The sequence below is a fragment of the Medicago sativa genome, chromosome 8 (genome assembly GCF_051527215.1).
Source record: "Medicago sativa cultivar Bolivia chromosome 8, Bolivia_mono, whole genome shotgun sequence".
Lineage (NCBI taxonomy): Eukaryota > Viridiplantae > Streptophyta > Magnoliopsida > Fabales > Fabaceae > Medicago > Medicago sativa.
In genome coordinates, this window is record NC_140756.1 from 73,746,018 (window position 1) to 73,768,808 (window position 22,791).

General features: G+C 33.4%; 4 protein-coding genes across 6 annotated transcripts; all 4 read left to right on the forward strand.

Annotated features, from left to right (window-relative positions):
- The first annotated feature begins 1,677 nt into the window (after positions 1 to 1,677).
- CLPR4 (CLP protease R subunit 4) lies at positions 1,678 to 9,060 on the forward strand. Its single transcript, XM_085734938.1, has 8 exons — positions 1,678 to 1,970; positions 3,879 to 4,082; positions 5,792 to 5,847; positions 6,632 to 6,758; positions 6,855 to 6,932; positions 7,576 to 7,689; positions 7,768 to 7,877; positions 8,807 to 9,060. Exons 1-7 carry the CDS (start codon positions 1,710 to 1,712, stop codon positions 7,837 to 7,839), a joined length of 912 nt encoding a protein of 303 aa, XP_085591064.1. The 5' UTR covers positions 1,678 to 1,709; the 3' UTR covers positions 7,840 to 7,877; positions 8,807 to 9,060.
- Positions 9,061 to 11,754: 2,694 nt separating this feature from the next.
- LOC146901379 (expansin-like B1) lies at positions 11,755 to 13,765 on the forward strand. Its single transcript, XM_085734944.1, has 4 exons — positions 11,755 to 11,994; positions 12,467 to 12,573; positions 12,695 to 13,009; positions 13,342 to 13,765. The coding sequence occupies exons 1-4, from the start codon at positions 11,859 to 11,861 to the stop codon at positions 13,537 to 13,539; spliced, it is 756 nt and encodes a 251-aa protein (XP_085591070.1). The 5' UTR covers positions 11,755 to 11,858; the 3' UTR covers positions 13,540 to 13,765.
- A 1,317-nt stretch (positions 13,766 to 15,082) lies between these two features.
- LOC146901380 (expansin-like B1) lies at positions 15,083 to 16,744 on the forward strand. Its single transcript, XM_085734945.1, has 4 exons — positions 15,083 to 15,460; positions 15,540 to 15,649; positions 15,828 to 16,142; positions 16,382 to 16,744. The coding sequence occupies exons 1-4, from the start codon at positions 15,325 to 15,327 to the stop codon at positions 16,565 to 16,567; spliced, it is 747 nt and encodes a 248-aa protein (XP_085591071.1). The 5' UTR covers positions 15,083 to 15,324; the 3' UTR covers positions 16,568 to 16,744.
- A 104-nt stretch (positions 16,745 to 16,848) lies between these two features.
- On the forward strand, positions 16,849 to 21,977 carry LOC146901381 (1-aminocyclopropane-1-carboxylate oxidase homolog 1-like). Of its 3 annotated transcripts, none has more exons than XM_085734940.1 (4): positions 16,905 to 17,544; positions 17,929 to 17,967; positions 19,847 to 20,168; positions 21,472 to 21,977. In XM_085734940.1, exons 1-4 carry the CDS (start codon positions 17,039 to 17,041, stop codon positions 21,727 to 21,729), a joined length of 1,125 nt encoding a protein of 374 aa, XP_085591066.1. In that variant the 5' UTR covers positions 16,905 to 17,038; the 3' UTR covers positions 21,730 to 21,977. The 3 variants fall into 3 exon arrangements, with proteins under 3 accessions (XP_085591067.1, XP_085591066.1, XP_085591065.1); XM_085734939.1 differs by lacking the exon at positions 17,929 to 17,967 and adding an exon at positions 19,698 to 19,781; XM_085734941.1 differs by lacking the exon at positions 17,929 to 17,967 and having other exon boundaries at positions 16,849 to 17,544.
- The last annotated feature ends 814 nt before the right edge of the window (positions 21,978 to 22,791 follow it).

The following is a 22,791-nucleotide window of genomic DNA, read 5'->3' on the forward strand; positions in this document are numbered from 1 at the left end:
CCATTATTTATGTCGTCCAGTATGATTAATTACATTACCGCCATCATTCTCAAACACCATCCACCGTTATCAATTTGTATTCAACTAACTTTTAATTAAAATCAATTTTACCACATCAATTTAGAATATTTTTCTACCATAAAACAAAATACACTCTACAGGATCAATAGCTGTCTTGCATTGGAAACTACAATTTGTTAACCTTTAAAAAGTTGAATTCACCGTTTTCTAACATAATACTATCTATTTTTATTCACTTAACCAATGTCATAAGGGAAATCTTTAACATTTCCCTAAAAAAAAAATCAAAAGATTGAAATGAGAGAGAGAGAGAGAGAGAGAGAGATTTTCTCTCTCCATCCTACCAGCTTCTCATGCGCCATCCACGATTTAGATTTTATCTCCTTCATAAATAAGATCCAAATAAACACAACCCATATTATATAATCCAAACCACACTTATATATAAACAAAACCATACGCCTTCCTTCATTCGAAAAGTTTCCGAATTTGGACCTAACTTCTCTCACACCACCCAAAATCTGAACTACCACACACTGTGTGATTGTTGAAGTTTTTTGGTCTAAATCATCACATTTTAAGCCTTTTCAAACATCAAACACAAGGTAAGGTCACATTTCTTTGATCTATTGTTCTTTAATTCGATTTTTTTCTCTGGGTGGTGAACACGTTTGGGATTATATAATATAAACATGTTCTATATACGTTGAATTTTTTTATATTTCTAATTGTGTATTTTTGTTGATTTGAATATTTAATTTTGGTTGTTTTGTATAAGGACTAACACATGGACTGTGTTAGAGTCACCAGACCTGCCATTATTGTATATGTTAGGCTATAACATGCCGAAGTGGAGGGTAGAGTGAGAAGGGTTAGGGCATCATTGGTGATGCCACCATAGCATCTCAGGGGCACGACCTCGATCCCAACCCCATGTTGTGGAGAAAGGTTTGGACCATGATGAAGCTAAGGAGAATTCTAATGATGATGTCTACCCAAAGCTGATGATTGACTTCTTAGGAGTTGATCTAAAGAATGTTGAATTCCAAGTGACTACCACAAACATGGATCGTGCATGTTTCAGCTTTTTGAGAACAATCTTTGTGAGTCGTCTTCATGCAACAACTACAACTGAGATGGATGATGATGAGAAGGAGATGCAGCTGAATTGGGACCAGATGTCTGAATATATCAATTGTACTTGGTGGACACCACACTCTTCACTGACAAAGCACCACCTATATCAACATTACAAATCTGAAGTATCTTCATGCCCTTGAGTTGGTCGATGATTTTGTATTGTATTTTATTTCAAGATTTGCTTAGTTTGTATTGCATTTTCCAAATCGAGTCAAAACAAGAGTTGGATGAACCAAGACAATTTGCAGTCGTTTTCTAAGTGTGTTTAGGAAATTCAGATTATACAATCCAAAATGTGGTAAAAAAAAATGGTTCGTATTTGGATTATATAATCTGAACGGGACATAATAAGAAATTTGGAAGGCACGTGAGAACTTGGTAGGGTTCAAAAAGAAATTCACAAAATTATTCCATTTGGCTAATATCCCAATAGAATTGGCCCAACCCAAGAAAACGTACACAATCAAAATTCGTGTCTTTCTCCCTCAAAACTCTCTCTCATTTTCATTTTTCACTATCTTCTTCACTCTGAACAAAACGAACGAACCATGGAGGTTGCAACCGCAAACGCATCTTTCACCTTCTTATCAAACAAACCCATGCTCATTTCACCCTCTTCATCACGAACCCTAACCCCTATCAGACCCATCAAATCCTCTTTCAGAAACTCCATTTCCACCGATTTCGTCGCTCCTTCCACGGCAATCAGTAGTTCCACTAGTAATTTCTCTGGTCACAAGCTCCGTCCTCCGTGCCTCAATCCCGCGACGTTTCAAAGCTCCGGCGGTAAAAGAGGAGTCGTTACTATGGTATTTTTTTCAATCAACTTTCACATTTTCATTTCTAATGTACAATTTGATGATAAATAATTGATATGAATATTCAGTGTTTGTAATAATTTCAAGTATGGTTTTGTAACGGTTATAATTTTTGTTTTGCGAAAGAATATTGGTTGATTTACTTGTGTTGGATAAGGTAGTGTGAAATTTAATTGTGAGAGTGATTGAAAAAAAAGTTTCTTGGTTTTCTTTCATGGCTAAGAGTTATGAAATGGATTGGAAATGTATCAGTTAGTTAATGAAGTCAAATGTCGAAATCAAAAATCAAGGTGGTAACAAAGAAAGCACACTTTTTGTTTGTTGGAGAGGTTTAGTAGAATTGTGGGGTGTGTAAACATAAATGCAAATGCTTAGATTGTAGGGGAATACCCTTTTTGTATATATTTCATATGGGATATTTCTTGTTTTTGTTTTTTGGAACAGAAACAAGGTTGTTGGACTTGATTTTTTATGCCAACTTGTTTTGTCTAGGTAGACCTGACTCATAAACTTTAAATTCATTTTAACAAACTACTTAACTCAAAATTCATACATGAAAAGTGTAAAATCAGGCGATTTTATGAGTTTAAACTCGATTTTGACAACCTTGTTCGTGTTGGTCAATGTGGCGTAACATAGAAAAGATTTATGTAGTCATTGTAATTTGTTATGCACTGTCTCAATCTAACAAACATTTCATTACCTATGATATCTAGAGTATATTCGATTCTAGGACCTGTGGGTTGTGGGGACGGCCCACTTTTTAGGGTTTCTTTGCTGTTGTTTGAGCCGACTTTGCGTTGTTCAGCGTCACTTGACTTGGTTTTAGCTTCTGTTTTTGTTAGGTGGTTAGGCTTTGATATTTTTGCTTCAGTTTTGAGTGGTAAAGACTCATTTTTTACTTTAAGCTTAGGTAGCTTCTACCTTATGGAATGGTTAAGCTTATATTTGCTTATGTTAAGTAGTTAAGTCTTGAGTTATGGGTTCTACTCAATGGTTAAGCTACTATCAAGTTATTTTAAATAATATTCAAGATCTTATTATTTCTCTTATCTTTTTATCTAAAACCCATAACTTAATATGATTTTTTTATCTAAGCTACTAGCAAGTTATTATCAATAATATTCAAGCCCTTATTATTTATCTCATTATTTTATTTGATGCCTATAACTTCAATATGGTATCTAAAGCGTGGTTCAATCCTACTTGATTACGCGTTGTTTAGTCTCACTTGGCTTGGTCTTAGCTTCTGCTTTAGTTAGGTGGTTAAGCTTTGATATTTTTGTCTTTTTCTTGAGTGCAACTCATATTTTATCTTCTCCCGATGATCAAGCTTTGGTAGCTATTAAAGTTAAGAATCTTTAGATATTCCTTTAATTGTACAACTTCCTAGATTGATCGTTATTACTCCAAGAGTATACAACTTCCTAGGCTAGTGCTCACTAAATAAGCATTCAAAGTATTTATTGTAAAACCATTCTAAATACAAGGGTGTGATCTCATTATAGACACACACAATTTACAGAGATTACACAGAGCTTTACGTAGTTTTACAGTGGCTTCTGACTTATATGGTGGTTGAGCTTACTTGCTTATATTAAGTGGTTAAGCCTTGAGTTATAAGTTTTGCTTAACGGTTTCTACTAGAAAAAAGTTATGCTTAACAGTTAAGCTTCTATCTAATTATTATCATAATATTCAAGTTCTTATTATTTCTCTCCTCTTTTTATTTAAAATCAAAAACTTTAACTGGTAATACTGGCCATGCATGATTTATATATTATGGAAATAAACCATACAACACATATGTACAATAATTTATGGCACACCGAGGTAAAATATACGCTACTCATATTATTTATGCAGATTTGTTATTCATTTTTTCTTGTCTTTGGATAGGTTATTCCTTTCTCAAGAGGGACTGCATGGGAGCAACCTCCACCAGACTTAGCTTCTTACCTGTACAAAAATCGAATTGTTTACTTGGGCATGTCTCTCGTTCCATCTGTTACAGAGTTGATGGTTGCTGAATTTCTTTACCTTCAATATGACGATGAAACAAAACCCATTTATCTGTACATAAACTCCACCGGAACAACAAAGGTTAGTGATGTTTTTTGTTTAAATATGTACTGTCTAGTATATTGCCTTTTTCATAAGAAATAATACTTCTCATAGCATGGTAAACATTTTTTTTTTTATGTCCTGGTGAGCTTAGCTCAGTTGGTATGGACAATGCATAGTATATGCAAGGTCTGGGGTTCAAACCCCGGCCACCACAAAAAAAAAACATTTTTTTTTATGGTATTTGTCTTTTTGCTGAAGTGTGAATAGCATGAACTGCCTGATGCAGAACATGGAAATGTTGTAAGAAGGAACAATAAACGTTTTTTTAGTGGAGTGGGGCATAGGAACTAGAAAGTTTGTGAATCAAAGTAGAGTCACCAAAGTAGATACAACAGTTCAAATTTACCACTTCTTAAAGTAAAATATGTTTAAAAGTGTGAATGCATTTATTTAAGGAGTTAATAAATATTGTTTTTTGATGATATTCACCGTTGCTGTGTAATCAAAGTTATGCTTGCACGTCTGCCTTTTTAAAGTTAGACCTGTTTATATCCTGCCCTCAGTCCAAAAAAATTCAAGAGTGGCTCATTCATTAAGCTGTTAATCTCATATGCATGTCTATGTGAATTTTAATATACACAATGTAGCAGTTGCTTATAATTGTGATATAGACATAGGGAAGTTATTGTAGAGATGTTGATGTTGATGAGTGCACTGACCCATGCTTTCATTTGATTGAGATATAGTGCATAGAAAATGAAACTCTGGAGCTAAGTCAATCTATCCCGAGGTACTACGAGCCAATGATGTCTTCCTCATGCGGACGCACAATCTTACGGTCCATGATCCCACATTGTGCTGCGCTGCATATGGGCTCGTGATTTTTTGAGGTGAAATTGTGCGATCGCGCATGCGCGAAGAAGGCAAAATAGACTTTTAGTGCTATTGACTAGGTTTTCTCAAATGACCTCATAAAAGGCCGATGTCATCTCCTCCTTGCGCCTCCTACTGTGATGCGTCGTCGTTTCTGTCTATTCTTCTGTAGTCTCTCTGTGCATCCGACAGTGGCGTGTGGACATTTTATTGCCTCTGCTTCTCAATATAATGTTAAGGTTTTTCCCCTTCCAACTGAACCAAGCAGGCCCAATTTGTTATCCACCCTTCCACTTTTTTTCAAAAATTTCTAATGAGGAGGGGATTAGGCCTTTTGACCCACCGTCTCAAACTCTTTTTCTAACTATCACTGTGTTTAAAAGTTTCCTTAGTCTTTGTTATCCTCTTGCGAAAACAAAAAATCATCGTTGTTATCCTTTTTTTAGTTCATTTTTTAACTTTTATCAATTATCAGCCATAAATAACTTTAACATTTTTTATAGAAAATTAATTAATTGTTATATGTATATATGTTGATTTATTTTTAATTGAAGTTTAGTTTAATATTATGATTTAAAGATTGTTTACTGTGTGTAAGTATAATTTTATACTATTCTGTATTTTAGCTCGGATTGTTAGGATCTATGATCCGTGTTTCATTCCTCGAGTTACGATCTATTCATCCCTCCTGATGGTCCTAAGTAGAAACTTGATCTCTTGTTGCCTCTGGGTACTTGCATGTTAATTATCGCTCCATTTCTTTGCCAAGCAGAAAGATCCACAAATAATTCTTATTAGATATTAAAACAATGGTGCTCAAGTTTCCATGAATAGATCCGTTTGTTTAATAGAATCTTGTTTCCTTCTTTCAGGGAGGTGAGAAGTTGGGTTATGAGACTGAAGCACTTGCAGTTTATGATTTGATGAGGTTATCATCTCTATGATTTCTATGACCCTGTCATTTATTTTATTTTATCATACTTTTGTTGGGTCTTAAACTGTATACTGGCTAGGGGTCATTAGAAAATGTTAAACTACTTACACTGACTGGCTAATTGCTAAATTATCGCTTTTCTTAAAGTCATTGTTGTCTGTGTTTTGTCATGATTTATGAAGCATAAATTTAACTCACGAGAATGAGCTTAGAACGAGATCTATTAGTGAAGATAAATTATCGCTTTTCTTAAAGTCATTGTTGTCTGTGTTTTGTCATGATTTATGAAGCATAAATTTAACTCACGAGAATGAGCTTAGAACGAGATCTATAAGTGAAGATAAATTGTATTTTTCTAGAATTTTCTTTATTTTTAGGCATAACAGATAATAGTGTTCTATTCCGTTACAAAATGCTGATCTGTCTTCGAAAATGTTGATTTATGCCTGTCACAGTCCTGCTGTGCCGCAGACATGTTACTTGGTGGAGATTTTGCACTTGCATACTGCTCACCTTTCTCTATTTTATTTGTATTCTGGATTCACATTCTCCCCATACATGTTAAAAATATGATGTCAATATCTATTGTTAGTGTTTAAATGGACAACTGGACATAATGTCAAATATTAATTAATGGAATAATTATACTCACCCATCACTGCACAACCCCACCTCCAAAGAAGAGGCATATTATCTTGTTGTATAACTTTTTCCCAACGTGCAGAAGTCCCTGCAGAAAGTTTGTATTAAATAACTTAGCTATGTAATTCTGGTACAGGTACATCAAGCCTCCTATTTTTACTCTCTGCGTTGGCAATGCTTGGGGAGAGGCAGCCTTACTTTTGGCTGCTGGTGCAAAGGGTAACCGTTCTGCTTTGCCATCATCAACTATAATGATAAGACAGGTTAGATCTCAACCATTTAATAATGTACTCAGTTTATTTTATGTCTTCGGTTGTCTTTTTCCAAACACCAACCATGTTCCCCTTTTCAATTTGCAGCCTATTGCGCGGTTTCAAGGTCAAGCAACAGACGTCAACCTTGCAAGAAAAGAAATCACTAGAGTGAAGACAGAATTGGTTAGAACAACAGTCATCTAGTTTACTTCAATCTAATTTAACATAATTATGGTTTCATCGTAAGTGACCACTGTTATTTGTAAATCTAGCTATGTAGACAAATGCATATGTTTATGCTTGTACTCCACTGAAATATCAAAATGTAAGGTTGTGTTTGGATGGAGGGTTTAGGAGGGCAGGGCTTACTTCTCTTTTTTAAATTATGAACAATATAAAATGCCATTTAAAAAATTAAGTGTGATTGAAGTATTATATGATCATTTATCACGTTATTTAATTTTTTTTAAAGATATCAAATATATTTTAAAATATAGACCTAGCCCTGCAAAACCCTACCCTCCAAAAACCCCCTCTCGAATATATTTTAAAATATAGATCTAGCCCTTCGAAACCCTCCCCTCCAGAAACTCCCTCTCGAACAGACCCAAAGTTTATAGATCCGTGGGAAAATAATTTTTTGGTTTCCTTCAACAACAAAAGTCGAGATTATGAATTATGTCTTGTGTTTTAAAAAGTTATACATTTGCGCTTTACATTAAGCTTCTTGCTTTGAAATATGGATTCTCATAAGTGCAGTTTTAAGTTACCATCTTTAACTTATTACTATGGTAACTGACATGCACACTGTTTGATTTATTTCAAGGTTAATTTGTTAGCAAAGCACACTGAAAAAACACCTGAGCAGATTGAAGCTGATATTCGGCGCCCAAAGTATTTTAGTCCAAGTGAAGCTGTTGAGTATGGAATCATAGACAAGGTATTTTCCATAACTAGATGTTTTTTTCTTGGAGTCGGTTATTTACCAAGCAAACTAAAATATATGGTCTTTTTGCAGGTGTTGTACAATGAGAGGGGCTCTAAGGACCATGGAGTTGTTTCTGACCTTAAAAAGGCACAGCTTATTTGACCGCTGGGAAGTTAAATCCCTCTTTTCTTGAAGTTGAGGTAAAGTACATCTGGTGTCATTGTCTTATAAAAAATTTAATGCAACTTCAACACTGAATGAATTCATCTCACTAAAAGAGTAATTGTTTCCCATTAACCAACATTTACTAAATCTTGTGGTTCTTCATTATTATTTGCCTGGTTATTTGTGACATCTAAAAACTTAATGCATGTGAAACCAGGATTGCATTTTTTTTCATCATTTTTCAAATTCATTCACACTTAACATTATGCTTTTGGCATTTGCTAGTTGCTGCTATATAATGGGTATTTGAAAGTGGTCTAATGACTGCACCAACCATGAGTAAATGATTCATGTCTGTGTAAAAGGGAATTCCTAAAGCTCTAATTTATTGAGCTTCTTTGGGAAAATCATCATGCTTTCAACAAACCTCTCACTCTTAAATTGTGTAAATAGTAATTCCTACTGCGAGTGACATCCATGACCTCCATCGTGTCTATTCTCTTTTTATTCCACTACTCAGTGCAAAGCATAATAAATAAGTAGGTTCTCAATTAAGAAAGCAAACACCTGTCCTTTTCATGGCCATAAGATTTCATTGTTTACCCACACCAGATTCCTAATGATAAAGGGTCCGTTTGGATTGAGCTTATGCAAAACAGCGTATGCAAGTAAATATGCTTTTATTTATTATTCATAAGCTTGTTAAGGTAGTTTATGAAAAAACAACTTATGAAGATACAATTTTCATTAGTTAGAACTTATGAATTAATATAAAAGCTTATTTATTTGCATAAGCTATTTTTCATAAGCTCAAAATAAGCTCAGTCCAAACGGGGCAAAAGTAAGATATCACAAGGGACACTTAGAATGGTCACAATTGCTTGGTTTGGGCTGTTTGGTATATTTGTTTGGTATATAATGTTTTTTTAATGGAATTGTTCCTGATCATGATTCATGACCACAGAAATTTGTGCGGAAAAATGGATTAGCAAAAACGAAGGGATCTGGGGGATCAGCAGACAAACGATACAACCGTGCCAAGCACTTGTACACTTAATTTGCAACATTGGAATCTCCATGTTTATAACACCGTAGACTGTATTTCCCTCCCTTAAGAAAAGGTAGTAGGAACTGATTCCTGCGTGTTTTGTAAAATGTTGTTTACCTTGTTGTATTCCAGTTCATTCAAATATGAAATTTTACGAATTTGTGTCTCAACTCTCAGCACATTAACAAACGCAATAGCCAAATTCGGCAGAAGTTGAAAATTCCAAGTTAACACATTTCAAGCAGCAAGACATTTTAGAAGTGGGAAGGGACATAGACTCACTCTGGTCTGCTAATTGAGTTAAAAATGGCTCGCGGAGGTGTAACTTATGAAATATATTCAATTTCAGTTTGAACATTAAATAAATAGTTGGATAAATAATACACCTTTTAATAACACTTGCCTCATCTTGTTTACAAAACACAGAGTTTATAAGTTGTTGAAACACATGGGTAATTACAAGAAGAGAGTACACCTAGCACTGCCAATAGCCACATCACAATGCAATTGAGTACACCTAGCACTGCCAAATAGTTTGTCACAGTAATTACAAGAAGATAGCTAAAGTAGCGTCCAAGTGCAATAGCAGTGTGAGTAGAATAAAAGCTTCTAATGGTATAATTATTGATTTGAGTGGAGCATTTTGCATACATGTCGACAGCTACATAGTAAAGATCTGTTGACAAACTTCAGGCATCAAAGGAAGGGAGGAACCACCAAATGGACGGCTTGGGTTAAGATGCACCAACTCCAATTCCAATATATTTTCACTTTAAACTTAACAAACTCAATCTAAGCCAACACGTACTTGTATATAAAATAATAATAATGGGAGACCACTTCCAGTTCTTCTTCTACTTGGCAAGCATACACCTCATTATAACTTGACGGCAGGTACAAAATGAAGGGAGTAAATGCGACCATTATTATTACTACCACCATTACTACTTTCTATACTTTTTAAACTATATATCAACACACTATAACTATGACTTTTGGTTCACTATCATGACATCTCAAAGGTAAGACTACTAAAATCTTGGTTTTAGACCTCTCTCAACTAAAAAACTATTTTTCATTAGATTCTACAAGTAAATAACTCTCGTATAGGGAGATAAAAGTCACAATAAAATTTATGACATATGTTAGCATTTTCCAAAAGAAATGACATGCGAGAAGAGATGAACTTCTTGACTAGAGTTTTGGTTTTTAAAAATTAAAATAAGCTTTATTTTTTGAGAAAACTAATATTTTATTATTATAATGAGATAAATCCAATTAAAATAAGCTTTACTTTTTGAGAAAATTAATATTTTATTAGCACGGGTCAAGAGTATAGTTATGAATAAACTCTTACAATGCCATGAATGCATTCATATTTTTCCGTTTTGGCCTTTGGGTTTTGTCCACGTTTTTAATCTTATTCTGTTTTTAGTATCATACTCTTGTAATCATTACACAGCAGTTGAGTGGAACTGGAGTAGCAAGTACTTATAGAAATCTTCCTATGGTAAACTGTTGTATTAATAAAATAATGTTAGACATTCTAATTAATAACGTTAAAAATTATGGTTAATAAGTATAGAGTGAATTACAACTTCCTCTCCTAAAAGAAGCATGAAATACACTCTTCTTCCTTCTTATGTTATTAATATACACTCCCATCCCTTAAAAAAAAAAAAAACTTAAAAATAAATTACACTCCCCTCCCAATAAGAGATACTTAGATCATAACCCCTTCTCCTATGAATTCTTTATGTACTACATTTTAATCCATTTTATACATAAATAAATAATTCTATGATATTTACAAATTTTGTTCCACTGTTCAAGAAAAAACAGCCAATGATAATAAAAATTGATTATTTTATTATTAACTTAATTATTTGTAATATAAAATATTTTGATTTTGGTAATTTTTAAAAATATTTTATTTTGTTTGTTTGATATTTTATAATAATGTTTAAAACTATACGTTAATGATATTGTATATCAAAAATATGATTCAATTTTTTATTATAATAAAATGGATATGCGCAATTTTTCACTGTCCTCTGTGAGTTAAATTTTCGTTGCTAAATTATTAAAAATTATATAAAAAAATCACTAAGGGAGTGAAGTGTAGATTTTAACATTAGAGGAGAGGAGAATGTAATTCAAGCTTCTCTCAAGGGAGATGAGTGTAATTTTTCTAATTTTTTTTTTTAAAACAAAATTTATTTAATAACCAGATCCTTGCTTAAGACGAACATAAACCGATGATTCAGAGATTACAAAGAGGCGCCGTATATAGGCGGAACACCCAAAATAAACACCATAAAAAACACTCATACACACAACACCTAACCAAGCCATACCTTCGACACCCATGAGGACGACACCACCAAATAATCTTCACTTCCTAAAACATACTCCATCGCGAACTACCACTGAAAATGATTCCATAACCACCCATCGCCACCACTCACCTCAAATAAGACCCCTCTAAGTCAAACAACATGCACGCATCACCATAACTGAGCCACATCCGAAAAAGGTTCTATACTAACACCCCTTTAATATGTTTTGCATAAAAGAGTAGGGGAGTATATATTTTGACACAAAAGGAGAAGGTAGTGTAATTTAAACATCTTTCAAGAGAAGAGAGTGTAATTTACTTTTAAGTATAGGGTTAATGAGTTGAAACTTAACCATCGACTAGACCAAATAAACCACATATTTAAACTTATTAACCATCCAGGCTATAGTTAAAATTGTTGTCGAATATAATATTCCCAAATGGGAGAAAATGTAGACTACTACATGCACTTCCAAGCATGGCCTGTGTACTATAAATATGACCCCATCCCATATCTTAGCTTCCCATCTCATAAAGCCAATTGTATACCTTTGATTGTTATTCTTGCTTCATATACTTTAGTTCATTTGCTTAGTCCACTCTTTAAATCTGAGTATTTGTCATTTGAACATGGAACTCACTTTTAAGCACCATCTTGGCCTTGTTTGTATCATACTGCTCTTACCTCAGCTATGTACCTCACAAGACTCCTTTACTGACTCCAGAGCAACATATTACGGTAGCCCAGATTGCTATGGGACTCCAAGTATGATCCTCCTCTTCTACCTAAACTAGATATTTAATTTCTTTATTTGTGTCATGTGTTTCAACAAATAAATTGTATGCACCAAAAAATGTTCACTTTGCTAGTGTTATGTCGCACAATAAATGCCGCATTTGACAATTTTACACATGTTAAAAAAAATAATAAATAAAAAAGGAAACGAAAAGAATTATTTTACTAAATTATGCTTATTAATCGTTGGTGTTTTTTTTTTTGGTCAAGATTTTTGGTGTGTTATCATTATCATAAATGCAAACTGAAAAAAATAATAATTTTGAAGTGATGCATGCGATACTAATTCAAGGGTATATTTTAAAACGATTAACTAAAACTACATTGAAAATTGAAAACTACACTCTTTTAAAGACATTCTTTTTACAAATATGACAGATATTATGAGACGGAGTAAAGTAACAAATATAACATGATTTGTGAATTGAAATATATACTTTAGGGGGAGCTTGTGGCTTTGGAGAATATGGAAGGACAGTGAATGATGGCAATGTTGCTGGTGTGTCTAAGCTATGGAAGAATGGCACTGGCTGCGGTGCATGCTATCAGGTAATTTTCAACCATAATTGTAACAAAATATTTATTTACATAAGAAAAAACTATATATTAATTTCCATTAATAATAGTAAATTTACTAACTATAAATGGTGATGACTAATTGATTAATCAGGTGAGGTGTAAAATACCACAATACTGCGATGAAAATGGAGCAACCGTAGTGGTAACAGACTATGGTGAAGGAGACAGAACAGACTTCATAATGAGTCCACGAGGCTACGCGAAATTGGGACGCAACGCAGATGCATCTGCAGAGCTATTCAAATATGGTGTAGTAGATATTGAATACAAAAGAGTCCCATGTATGTACAGTGGGTATAACATAGTGGCTCAAGTCCATGAACACAGCAAAAATCCTTATTACTTTGCTGTTGTGGTTCTCTATGTAGATGGAATGTATGATGTCAATGCTGTTGAGATGTGGCAGGTATATATATACTCTTACTATATACATTGCATTTAATTGGTCGCACACATAGTCACACATTTTTATGTTACATTCGGGTTAAAGTATAAATTTTTGTTGTGTTAGTTCAGTTAGTAAGACTCACGATTTAATTTAGCTCTTGAAATCAATGTTTTAAAAATCAGACCGATGATCAAACTGGTTAAATGTCCGGATCATGGTTCAATTGATTGAGCTACGCTCAAACTGAATTTTTTTGAATTGATAGACCAACGCGGTTCAACTTGGTATGATTTGGTTCTAAGAGACAGAAAACATTGCTTGAAATGTTTTTTGTTGTGAATGGTGTGCAGGAAGATTGCCAAGAATGGAGGCCACTGAGGAGGGTTTATGGAGTAGTGTTTGACTATGCCAATCCTCCAAGTGGTGAAATAAACTTGAGGTTCCAAGTGAGTGGAAATGCAGGTGTTTATTGGGTGCAGTCCAAGAATGCTATCCCTAGTGATTGGAAGGCTGGAGCTGCATATGACACTATGGTTCAGCTTAATTAGAAAATAATTAACAAAACTACTTTTGAGTCTGAGATCCCAAGAGCATAATATTGGAGCCAGTATCTAATTTGTTTCTATTAGTGTATGTGTATGTCACTATGTGTTGATTGATAGTGATGTTCTTTTGTCTTTAAGCTCTAAATAAGGATTCATGTACTTTCCATATATCCGAGATTACATGGAATTTGAATAAAATAAAATGTGTTACCCTTTCTCTTTTATTTAATTAATGTCTACAACAATGAATTAACAACAAACATTCAATCATACACCACCAAAAGAGTGAGCACGTTCCTGGACAATATTTGACATTTTGAAAATGAAATATTTTCACATTTTGAGCTTTTCAAATAGTTCACACAAAATTAATTTTTTTTTTTGAAAGGTCACACAAAATTAAATTGTCCACACACATTTTGAGCTTTTTTATCATATGCAAGCTGAAACATTGCATATGATAGAACATCTCTTTTAATTAAATTGATAAAATTTATGAGGATCAATTAACTTTTTTTATGATGAGTCAACCTTGTAGCTAAAAAATGTCTCTTTAATTGAAAACATAGTGGCTCTTCAATGCATGGCAAAGTTAGATTTTTTCTAGTTACACCCAAAATTTATTGATATTTCTCTCCCAGATGCTTCAATATTCTCTCCCCAAAGATATGAATGTCAAATCTTACAAATTGGTGAGGCAAGCAATTTCTGAAGCGCGTGAAGTACTGCAAAGAATTCTCCTTGGCTAGAAAGTAGAAACAAATGAAGGTGAACTAATGTGAGAGCAATTGACATAAATTACGTGAATTGTGTTATCTTAAAGTATACTCCCCTCATCGCTTTTTATAAGACAATTTTACAAAAATCACATGTATTATGAAAAGTAGTTTGAATAATAATTTTGTCTAGAATGTGTGTGATTATTATTAAAGGGTAGTGCAAACTTGTGCCTTTAGGGTACATGTTAAAAAATCTAAAAGAATAAATATTCTCTAAAATTTTGTGCATTCAAATGTAATGCACACATTTCAATAAACTATTTTTATATCTGATTCATTACCTTGGGCACTCATTAACATTTCCCTTGCTAAATTACCATTTGTTGCAAATATATATTCGATGTAAATTTTTCAAGACAAATTAATAATGAGAAATATATTTAAATACATTTAAAAATTTGTAGATAATCTTATACTACTATTTATGGACAAATTATTATTTTTTAAATGGTTAATGGTGCTTTTTCCCCCTGTAAAATAGGTCATTTCCGGTTTATCTCCTATGACATTTTTTTAATTTTTTTAATTGGCCACGTAGGAGGAAAAACACTATTAACCTTTTTTAAATGGTCGGAATGAGCGTTTGTTTATTCAAATGATGACCAAGTCTGGCATATATTCTATACACATTCTCAATCTTCCTGCTGTTTATTGTTTGCATGACCATTGGTTTTGACCCAGCAAACAAACTTTTGACAATTAATTACTATATGATATGATAATATTAAGTTATATACTGATAAATTGAGCTAGACCCAAAGTTGGAGAAAACAAGGGCTGCATCACCAGTGGTATGCATAAATCTAGACAAAATGATTGTACTATAAATACTTATGTCTTGCTATCTTTACTTCACATCTCATTAAAGCTTAATTAATTCTCTTGTTAGTTGCTTGCCTTTCAAAACAAAAATAAAAGCATCCCTTCATATATACATTTTCTTTATTGCATTGGACACTTTTAATTACTTGCATTTGCATATTTGATAATTTGTTGTGTGTTTCAAGACATGGATCTTAGTTTTAAGCTTCAATTTAGCCTTGTTTGTGTTATATTGTTGTTTCCAGCACTATGTAACTGCAAGGAAAATTATACCAAATCAAGAGCTTCCTATTATGCCACCTCTGATGGCTATGGAAATCCAAGTATGTGACGTGATACTCCCTTTCTAGTTCTAACTATATGATTAATTGTTCAATTGATATATAGTTTACATTATTTTAGGGGGAGCTTGTGGGTTTGGAGACTATGGAAAGACAGTGAATGATGGCAGTGTCACAGCTGTGTCTGCAAAGTTGTGGAAGAATGGAGGAGGCTGTGGTGCATGCTATCAAGTATATACTTTCACTTCACTTTTAATTTCCATATTTCAACAAACCTTAGTGAAATTAAATAATAAATGTTTCACATCATTTATATGGAAAGTTTAATTTGCCGAAGTTTATTTGCATTAATAAATATTTGTTTTAACTTTTTACAAAATGCATGTAAATATGATGATACATGAATTAGGTGAGATGCAAAATATCACAATATTGTGATGACAATGGAGCATTTGTGGTGGTAACCGACTATGGTGAGGGAGACAGAACTGACTTCATAATGAGCCCGCGCGCCTTCTCAAAATTGGGACGCAACGCAGTTGCATCTGAAAAATTGAAGAAATATGGAGTATTGGATGTTGAATACAAAAGAGTCTCGTGTACATTTAAAGGCAACAATATCGTATACCAGATCAATGAGCACAGTCAAAACCCAGGTTACTTTGCTATCGCGATCCTCTACGTTGGTGGAACGTATGATGTCAATGCTGTTGAGATGTGGCAGGTACGATACTTAGGAACTATTTGGCAAAATTAAGATATAACTAACTGATAGCCGAAAAACTTTTATAAAATATATCTTAACGAACATATAAATGATGATACATCATTGAACAATCTATATAAGAAATGTACACTGTATTATTTAGTGCATATAAATTTTTAGTTCTATCTAAAATTTGTTCTAGTGAAACATGAAAGATGAAAGTACTTATAATCAGTTAATTTGTGTGAATGATGCAGAAAGAACAACACAAATGGGAGTCCATGCGTAGGTCATATGGGGCAGTATTTGACTATGCTAACCCACCCAAAGGTGAAATCAGATTGAGGTTTCAAGTTGGGGTCAATTGGGTGGAGTCAAGGTTCCCAATACCTTCAAGTTGGAAAGCTGGTGCTACTTATTCAACCAAGATTCAGCCTTACTAATTCATTAGTACAAAAAAGCATGCAGTTTGAAATCCCATAAACTGGAGACTGTTGTTGTTTTATTAAAAAAAATGTAACTTGAATAAATGGGAATCTTGTACCTTCATTCCATCTGAAACTTTATTGTAATAGTATCAACCAATGAAATAAATGTAGTACACTAGTACTCTTAATAAATGACTTCATAGATACTCAAAATATGATTATTTTAAGTGGCCTTGTGGGTATGATATGCAATATTTTTTTTCTTAAAAAGGTATGTGTGCGTTGTTAGGTATAACATTGGAAAAAACAATCATATTTAATCCAGGTGTAAAAGGATACTCCACTAATTCATAGAAATTCAGTATTCTCATATGAATAAATCACCTATTAAAACTAAAAAAAAATAGACAAAGTGACAATAATCATTACTGCCACTCTGTTACAATCCATTCACCTTCAATTGTTCATATCCACAGCTCCAAAACTATGGCATCATTAGAATCATTTAGTGACTTAAAAAAAGCACAAGTTCAAGCATTTGATGATTCCAAAACTGGTGTAAAAGGTATACTAGATTCTGGCATAACAAAGATACCTTCCATTTTTCATGTTAACTTGGAAAAATCTACTCAAAATTCACCTACTGATGAGTCCAACTTCACCCCCATCCCCATCATAGATCTTCAACACATCAAAAGAGTTGAGCTAGTTGACCAAATCAAGAATGCTTCCAAGAACTGGGGATTTTTCCAAGTGATCAATCATGGTATTCCACTTCATGTTTTGGATGAGATGATCAATGGAATTTGTAGGTTTCATGAACAAGATGCTGAAGCTAAGAAACCCTTTTACTCAAGAGATAAAGATAAGAAAGTTAGGTATTTCTCTAATGGGAAGTTGTTTAGGGACATGGCTGCTAATTGGAGGGATACAATTGCTTTTGCTGCAAACCCTGATCTTCCCAATCCAGAAGAGATACCAATAGTATGCAGGTAATGTTCCTTACAAAAGTCTTCTATTTATCTTTGTATGCGATAAGTTTTTTTTTTGTGTTAACCCTCCGGTTCTTAGGAGAATGGAGCCTTAGTAATTCGGAGTTTGGTTGAGAGTATTGGAAAAAAGCTAAGTCTTGCATCGGATAGATAGGACTATTGGTAAAAGTTTATGCAGAGGAGACACTCCTCACCTTACTAGCCGGTTTTGTAAGGATGAGTTAGGCCAAATTTCAACATGGTACCCAGGCCTATTGTTCGGGCCACCCACAATTTATTTACACGCACGGGCCGAATTTCAACATAAGTAAATAAAAGGATTTTGAGTTGTATAGTTTGTTACTGACCATGATTTATATTTTACTGGTGCATGGTTTGGTTCAGGAAGGAAACCAAAAGCAAAAGAACCGGTACAACAACTAGGTAGGACTAACTTCAACTGTTAATGGATCATCCTGAACTGGTATAAAATTTTGTTGCATTGGTTCTGTTATTTTGAACTGAACCGAAACTATCTTTAGTCTTTACATCAAACCGAATTGTACTTTTTCGAAATGAACTGATTCTTTGTAAACCAAACTGTACCAAATTTCTATTATAACTGATAATTTGGATTGTTAGGAAGAAAAAAAACCATAACCTGAGCCAAAATCGAACATTATGATTTTTAGGGAAATGTTAACGAGTGCCCCTGGGGCACTCTTTAAGGGATTTAAATAGTAAGTTTTTATGGAAATTTGTGAAATCAATGCATTGAGAATTGAAATATTTGACTTTCTTAATGAATAATTTCTTATTTTGGATTGCTTAAATAGTGCCCCAGGGGCACTTGTTAACAAGACCCTTGTTTAAAATAACTAAAAATCTAACTGTTAAACTGAACCGCACCGACAAGACCTGAACTGAGACGGATAATTGATAACTGAACTAAACCAAACTGAGTTAGTTCAGTTCGTGAACTGCCTGCCAATCACAATGGTATTTTCCATTGCGGTTCATTTTTTACTTTTTTACATCTTTTAATCTACCTAGAGGATCCTGTCCGGTGATAAATGTCAGTATCCGAGCAGTGTCTAAGTAGTGTCGGTATCGGAAAACTGTGACTCGCCGACATGATATTCTAGAGAGGTGTCTGCTTTATATCAATGGACAAACCATTATTTTGGTCCTCGAAGTGTAACTAGCTGTCACATCTATGTGATTCTGACGTGGTGACCAAATAGCATATTGATATGTACAGTGCCGAAAATGAAACAAAATCTTCTTCTTCGATCATTTCCCAAAAGGCTCCTTCTACTCTCTTCATTTGCATAACATCCTTCCAAGGCCCTTTCTATTCTTCATTCTTTCCTCTCCACTTTGTATAATATCTTTTGGCACAACAACATGGCCAACTTCCTTATAAAAGACCTCATCATTTGAAAAAGGCATGGAAAGTTTCTGTGTTGGCTGGCAATCATCAAACACCTTTCTCCTGATTTGAATAAAGTGAGAAGGTTAGTGGCTCAATCCAAGACTTTGCAAGGTTAGATGACGGCTAAAGATAGTGCAACTTGGTCCAAAGCTATGAACCAATAACAAGCCTTGCTTCAACTCACTTACAAGTGCCTCAGAATATCAGAAGGTGAAAAAAGGAAAAGTGAGTTTGATTTTGATAAGCTACACTCATGTCAATATGCTGAAGTGTCCACAAAGAAAATTGTGCATGGGATTTTCAAACAAAAGCTCAAGAGTGAACCATAAATCACTCTTTTCTTACTGAACAGAACAAGGTCATGTTCCCTTCCATGATTATCTCTCAGATGATTGGTTGAATATGGATATAGCAGGGGCTAATAATAATCAGAATTAGGATTGGTAATGCGAATGAGTTGAGAGAGATTGTGGATAGGACAGTAGAAGATTATGGTGGCTTTTGGTTAAATGGCAGGCAAGATCTTGAATCGCACATGGGAGTGGACTTGAATCAAAATCCAGCACAAGAGACCACACCAAGTCATGAAGCAACCTCAGTTTGGGACTTGACCTATAATTAAGTCCTTTGTTGAAATATTTAATCATTTTTAGCCTCAATACTATTTGATTTTATGTTTATTGTATTTCATTTTCATTTCCTTAAATCACTTCTTAATTGTAAAATGTTTCGTAACTAGTGAAGCTCGGAAGAGTGGAGGATTTAATTGGTTTTTGTCTGAGTCAGACTCAGAAATCAATGTGACATCGAGTTACACTTTCAGGTTCGCCCTTATATCAATAGTAGACCCTTTCTTTTGTTTTTAATGAAATAATTGTGTATTTGTAGAGATATTGTGGCTGAATATTCAAAACATGTAAAAGCATTGGGTGTTGCGATCTTTGAGTTATTGTCAGAAGCTCTTGGCCTCAATCTTTCTTACCTTAATGAAATGGAATGTGCTGAAGCACTTTATATCATGGGACAATACTATCCACAATGCCCCGAACCTGAGTTAACTATGGGAATTGGAAAACACACTGATTGTGCCTTCATGACAATACTTCTTCAAAATCAAATAGGTGGTCTTCAAGTTCTTCATGAGAACCAATGGGTCAATGTTCCACCAGTGCACGGAGCTCTTGTTGTAAATATTGGGGATATCCTACAGGTAACCATGATCGGTTTTGAGATAAAAATGACTTATACTTGGAAATGATTTTCAAAGAATAGCCTTATATAAGTTTAAGATGTATAGACCATATAAAGTTCTAGAGAGAAAAAAATTAATGCAAAAGTGAATAAAATCATCAAAATTTAAAGTATGGATGGTTTGAACATATGCATGTGTTATGTGTACCTTTTTCTTAACTAATTTTGCCTTCAGTGTTTCACCACCAAACAGCATTTGCTTTATGTAGATGCAAGGGTGACTGGAGCCTCATGGCCTGTTTAAACTAATTTATTTAACTTATCTAATAGCATAGGAATTTCTGAGACTGCTTGAGAGAGCTTATATAAACAACTTATGACATGTTTAAAAGCATTTATTAGCTTATTTGCATATCTTATGTAAGCAGCTTGCAACTTATATGGAAATAGTTTGACTATATATTATCCTTTGTTATAGAAATGGTTTAAACAGAAGTACTTATATGATAGACGTTTGTGCTATAAGCACTTAATTAAACTGTTTATCCAAACTAGGTTCATCTCTGTTTCAAATTTGATCTTGCCTTCATTTATAAGAAAGACCGGTGACAGTATGGAGTTTTGACATTCTTTGTCGAGGAATCTTAAATTATTAGGCCAATGATTTTATTAAACACCTATGTCAGACAATGAAAGTTTCATAATTAGATAATTATATTGTTCATTTTTCATTATTGTACGGTAGAATTTATATTCATAATTGTTATCCTTTGCAAAGTTTTATCTCAACATTTTTCTCACTACTTCCTTCTGAGCCCTTATTATTAGAGTACAGTGAGAATAAACTAGAGTTACTTAGTGGTAACTATAGTAGAAAGTTAGTTAGGGAGTTAGTTACTCCAAGTCACTATAAATAAGCTACACCTATGTACTATTTCAATATCTTTTATACAATTGTTTCTTGGTAATGACTCCTAGAGAGAATTACACAATCTATCTTTCCATTGCATTTGACCTAGAACCATGGAATCCTTTAATTCATAACACTTATGATTAAAATCCTGTTACTATCCATTTTCCTTAATCTTCTGGCTGATCTATCTTCCATTTCAACATGTATGTTATTTAATTTTCCACTAAACTATCATTGCCATGTACACAATTTCATCCTTTATATAAAATTTCAAAGGGTTGAAACAAGAACAGAATGCAAGATATATCATTCTTAAGGTGTTACTTCCAATGGAATCATTAAGAACATAATCCAAAGTAGAACTTAAAGATTCAGAACTTCTATTAACAGTTCTTTGTTATTTGTGCAGCTAATGACGAATGACACATTCATCAGTGTTAATCACCGGGTGTTGTCAAGGAATATAGGTCCTAGAATATCTGTAGCAACCTTCTTTATGAATTTTACTATATCTGAATGCACGTCAAAAATTTATGGTCCAATAAAGGAATTGTTAACAGAAGAAAACCCTCCAATCTATAGGGATATTACTATGAAAGAAATCTTGACAAATTATTATGCAAAAGGCATTGCTGGTAATGCTTGCTTGATTCCGTTAAAGTTGTGAAGCAGATGTAAGGTATTTGACAGATGCTACATTTGATATATTGTGCTATTGAAGAACTTCATATGATGTTGCTGCTGTATCAAGATATGTATCAGTTTCTTGTTAATGTGACGTGCCAATTTATTTTGAGTTGATTGAAGGTTTGATATACTATATTTAATTAGTTTGGAAAATCATATATTTCCAGCTTTCATATATTGAAATCATGATAACAATTCAAATTCTCTACATAAATGTGTCTTAATGTATATTCATAGTTCATAGTCATACTTTACAGTGGCGTATCCAGGACCCTAGGTCAGAGGGTGCGGATTATAAACTTCAATGAGTATTTTTTTTTTTCTTTTTTGAAGGAAACTTCAATGAGTAATTTATACATATATAAAAAATTGGTTATATAAGTTTTTAGTCACTTCCCTAAAAAAAAAAAAAATTTTAGTCACTTACAATATATATAAGTTGACTTTTAGTTATGAATCTCCAATTTTTTTTGGGTAAATAGACGAAGTGACAATTGACATTGAAAACACACACATATAAGTGGAGAGTTCAAATTCGAATCCGATCACGATATGCGGAGTATCAATTTCAATATTTTTATCAATTGAGTTAAGATTTACAGACGAAATTTACCATATCGTTAAAAAACGATAAAAATAATGACAAATTTCAAAAGTTGGAAGATGCCAATACATAATAAGCGATACAAAGAGATTAAAATTTATCAATTTTTGGAGAATCAAAGTTATATTTACCCATAAATTTTAATTGCATATGTATTGATATTAATCTCAAGTGAAATTTTTTTCACTATATTAGCGAAAAATAACACGTACTTTGGCAAAGTGGTAAAGAATGGTCAATGGTAGACACACATTTGCCTTTTTTGCCATGCATATGAAAATACTATCATCTAATTGTAATAAATTAATAATGATTAATCAACTAAGTAATTAAAGTAAAGTAAATGAAAAGAAAGACTCAGCATACGGCGTACCTGCCGGCCGGAAAAAGAAAAATGAGTGGTGCAAATCTTAATATTGAGGGTGTGCAAAGTGCATT

Bases quoted from the DNA above. Each gene is read 5' to 3' on its own strand.
- LOC146901380 (XM_085734945.1), top strand. From the start codon at position 15,325: ATGGATCTTAGTTTTAAGCTTCAATTTAGCCTTGTTTGTGTTATATTG. The intron at 15,461-15,539 runs GTATGTGACGTG...ACATTATTTTAG, and splicing joins TGATGGCTATGGAAATCCAA to GGGGAGCTTGTGGGTTTGGA. The intron at 15,650-15,827 runs GTATATACTTTC...TACATGAATTAG, and splicing joins GCTGTGGTGCATGCTATCAA to GTGAGATGCAAAATATCACA.
- LOC146901379 (XM_085734944.1), top strand. From the start codon at position 11,859: ATGGAACTCACTTTTAAGCACCATCTTGGCCTTGTTTGTATCATACTG. The intron at 11,995-12,466 runs GTATGATCCTCC...TATATACTTTAG, and splicing joins AGATTGCTATGGGACTCCAA to GGGGAGCTTGTGGCTTTGGA. The intron at 13,010-13,341 runs GTATATATATAC...AATGGTGTGCAG, and splicing joins ATGCTGTTGAGATGTGGCAG to GAAGATTGCCAAGAATGGAG.
- LOC146901381 (XM_085734939.1), top strand. From the start codon at position 17,039: ATGGCATCATTAGAATCATTTAGTGACTTAAAAAAAGCACAAGTTCAA. The intron at 17,545-19,697 runs GTAATGTTCCTT...TTTCGTAACTAG, and splicing joins GAGATACCAATAGTATGCAG to TGAAGCTCGGAAGAGTGGAG. The intron at 20,169-21,471 runs GTAACCATGATC...TTATTTGTGCAG, and splicing joins ATATTGGGGATATCCTACAG to CTAATGACGAATGACACATT.
- CLPR4 (XM_085734938.1), top strand. From the start codon at position 1,710: ATGGAGGTTGCAACCGCAAACGCATCTTTCACCTTCTTATCAAACAAA. The intron at 4,083-5,791 runs GTTAGTGATGTT...TCCTTCTTTCAG, and splicing joins ACTCCACCGGAACAACAAAG to GGAGGTGAGAAGTTGGGTTA. The intron at 6,759-6,854 runs GTTAGATCTCAA...TTCAATTTGCAG, and splicing joins CAACTATAATGATAAGACAG to CCTATTGCGCGGTTTCAAGG.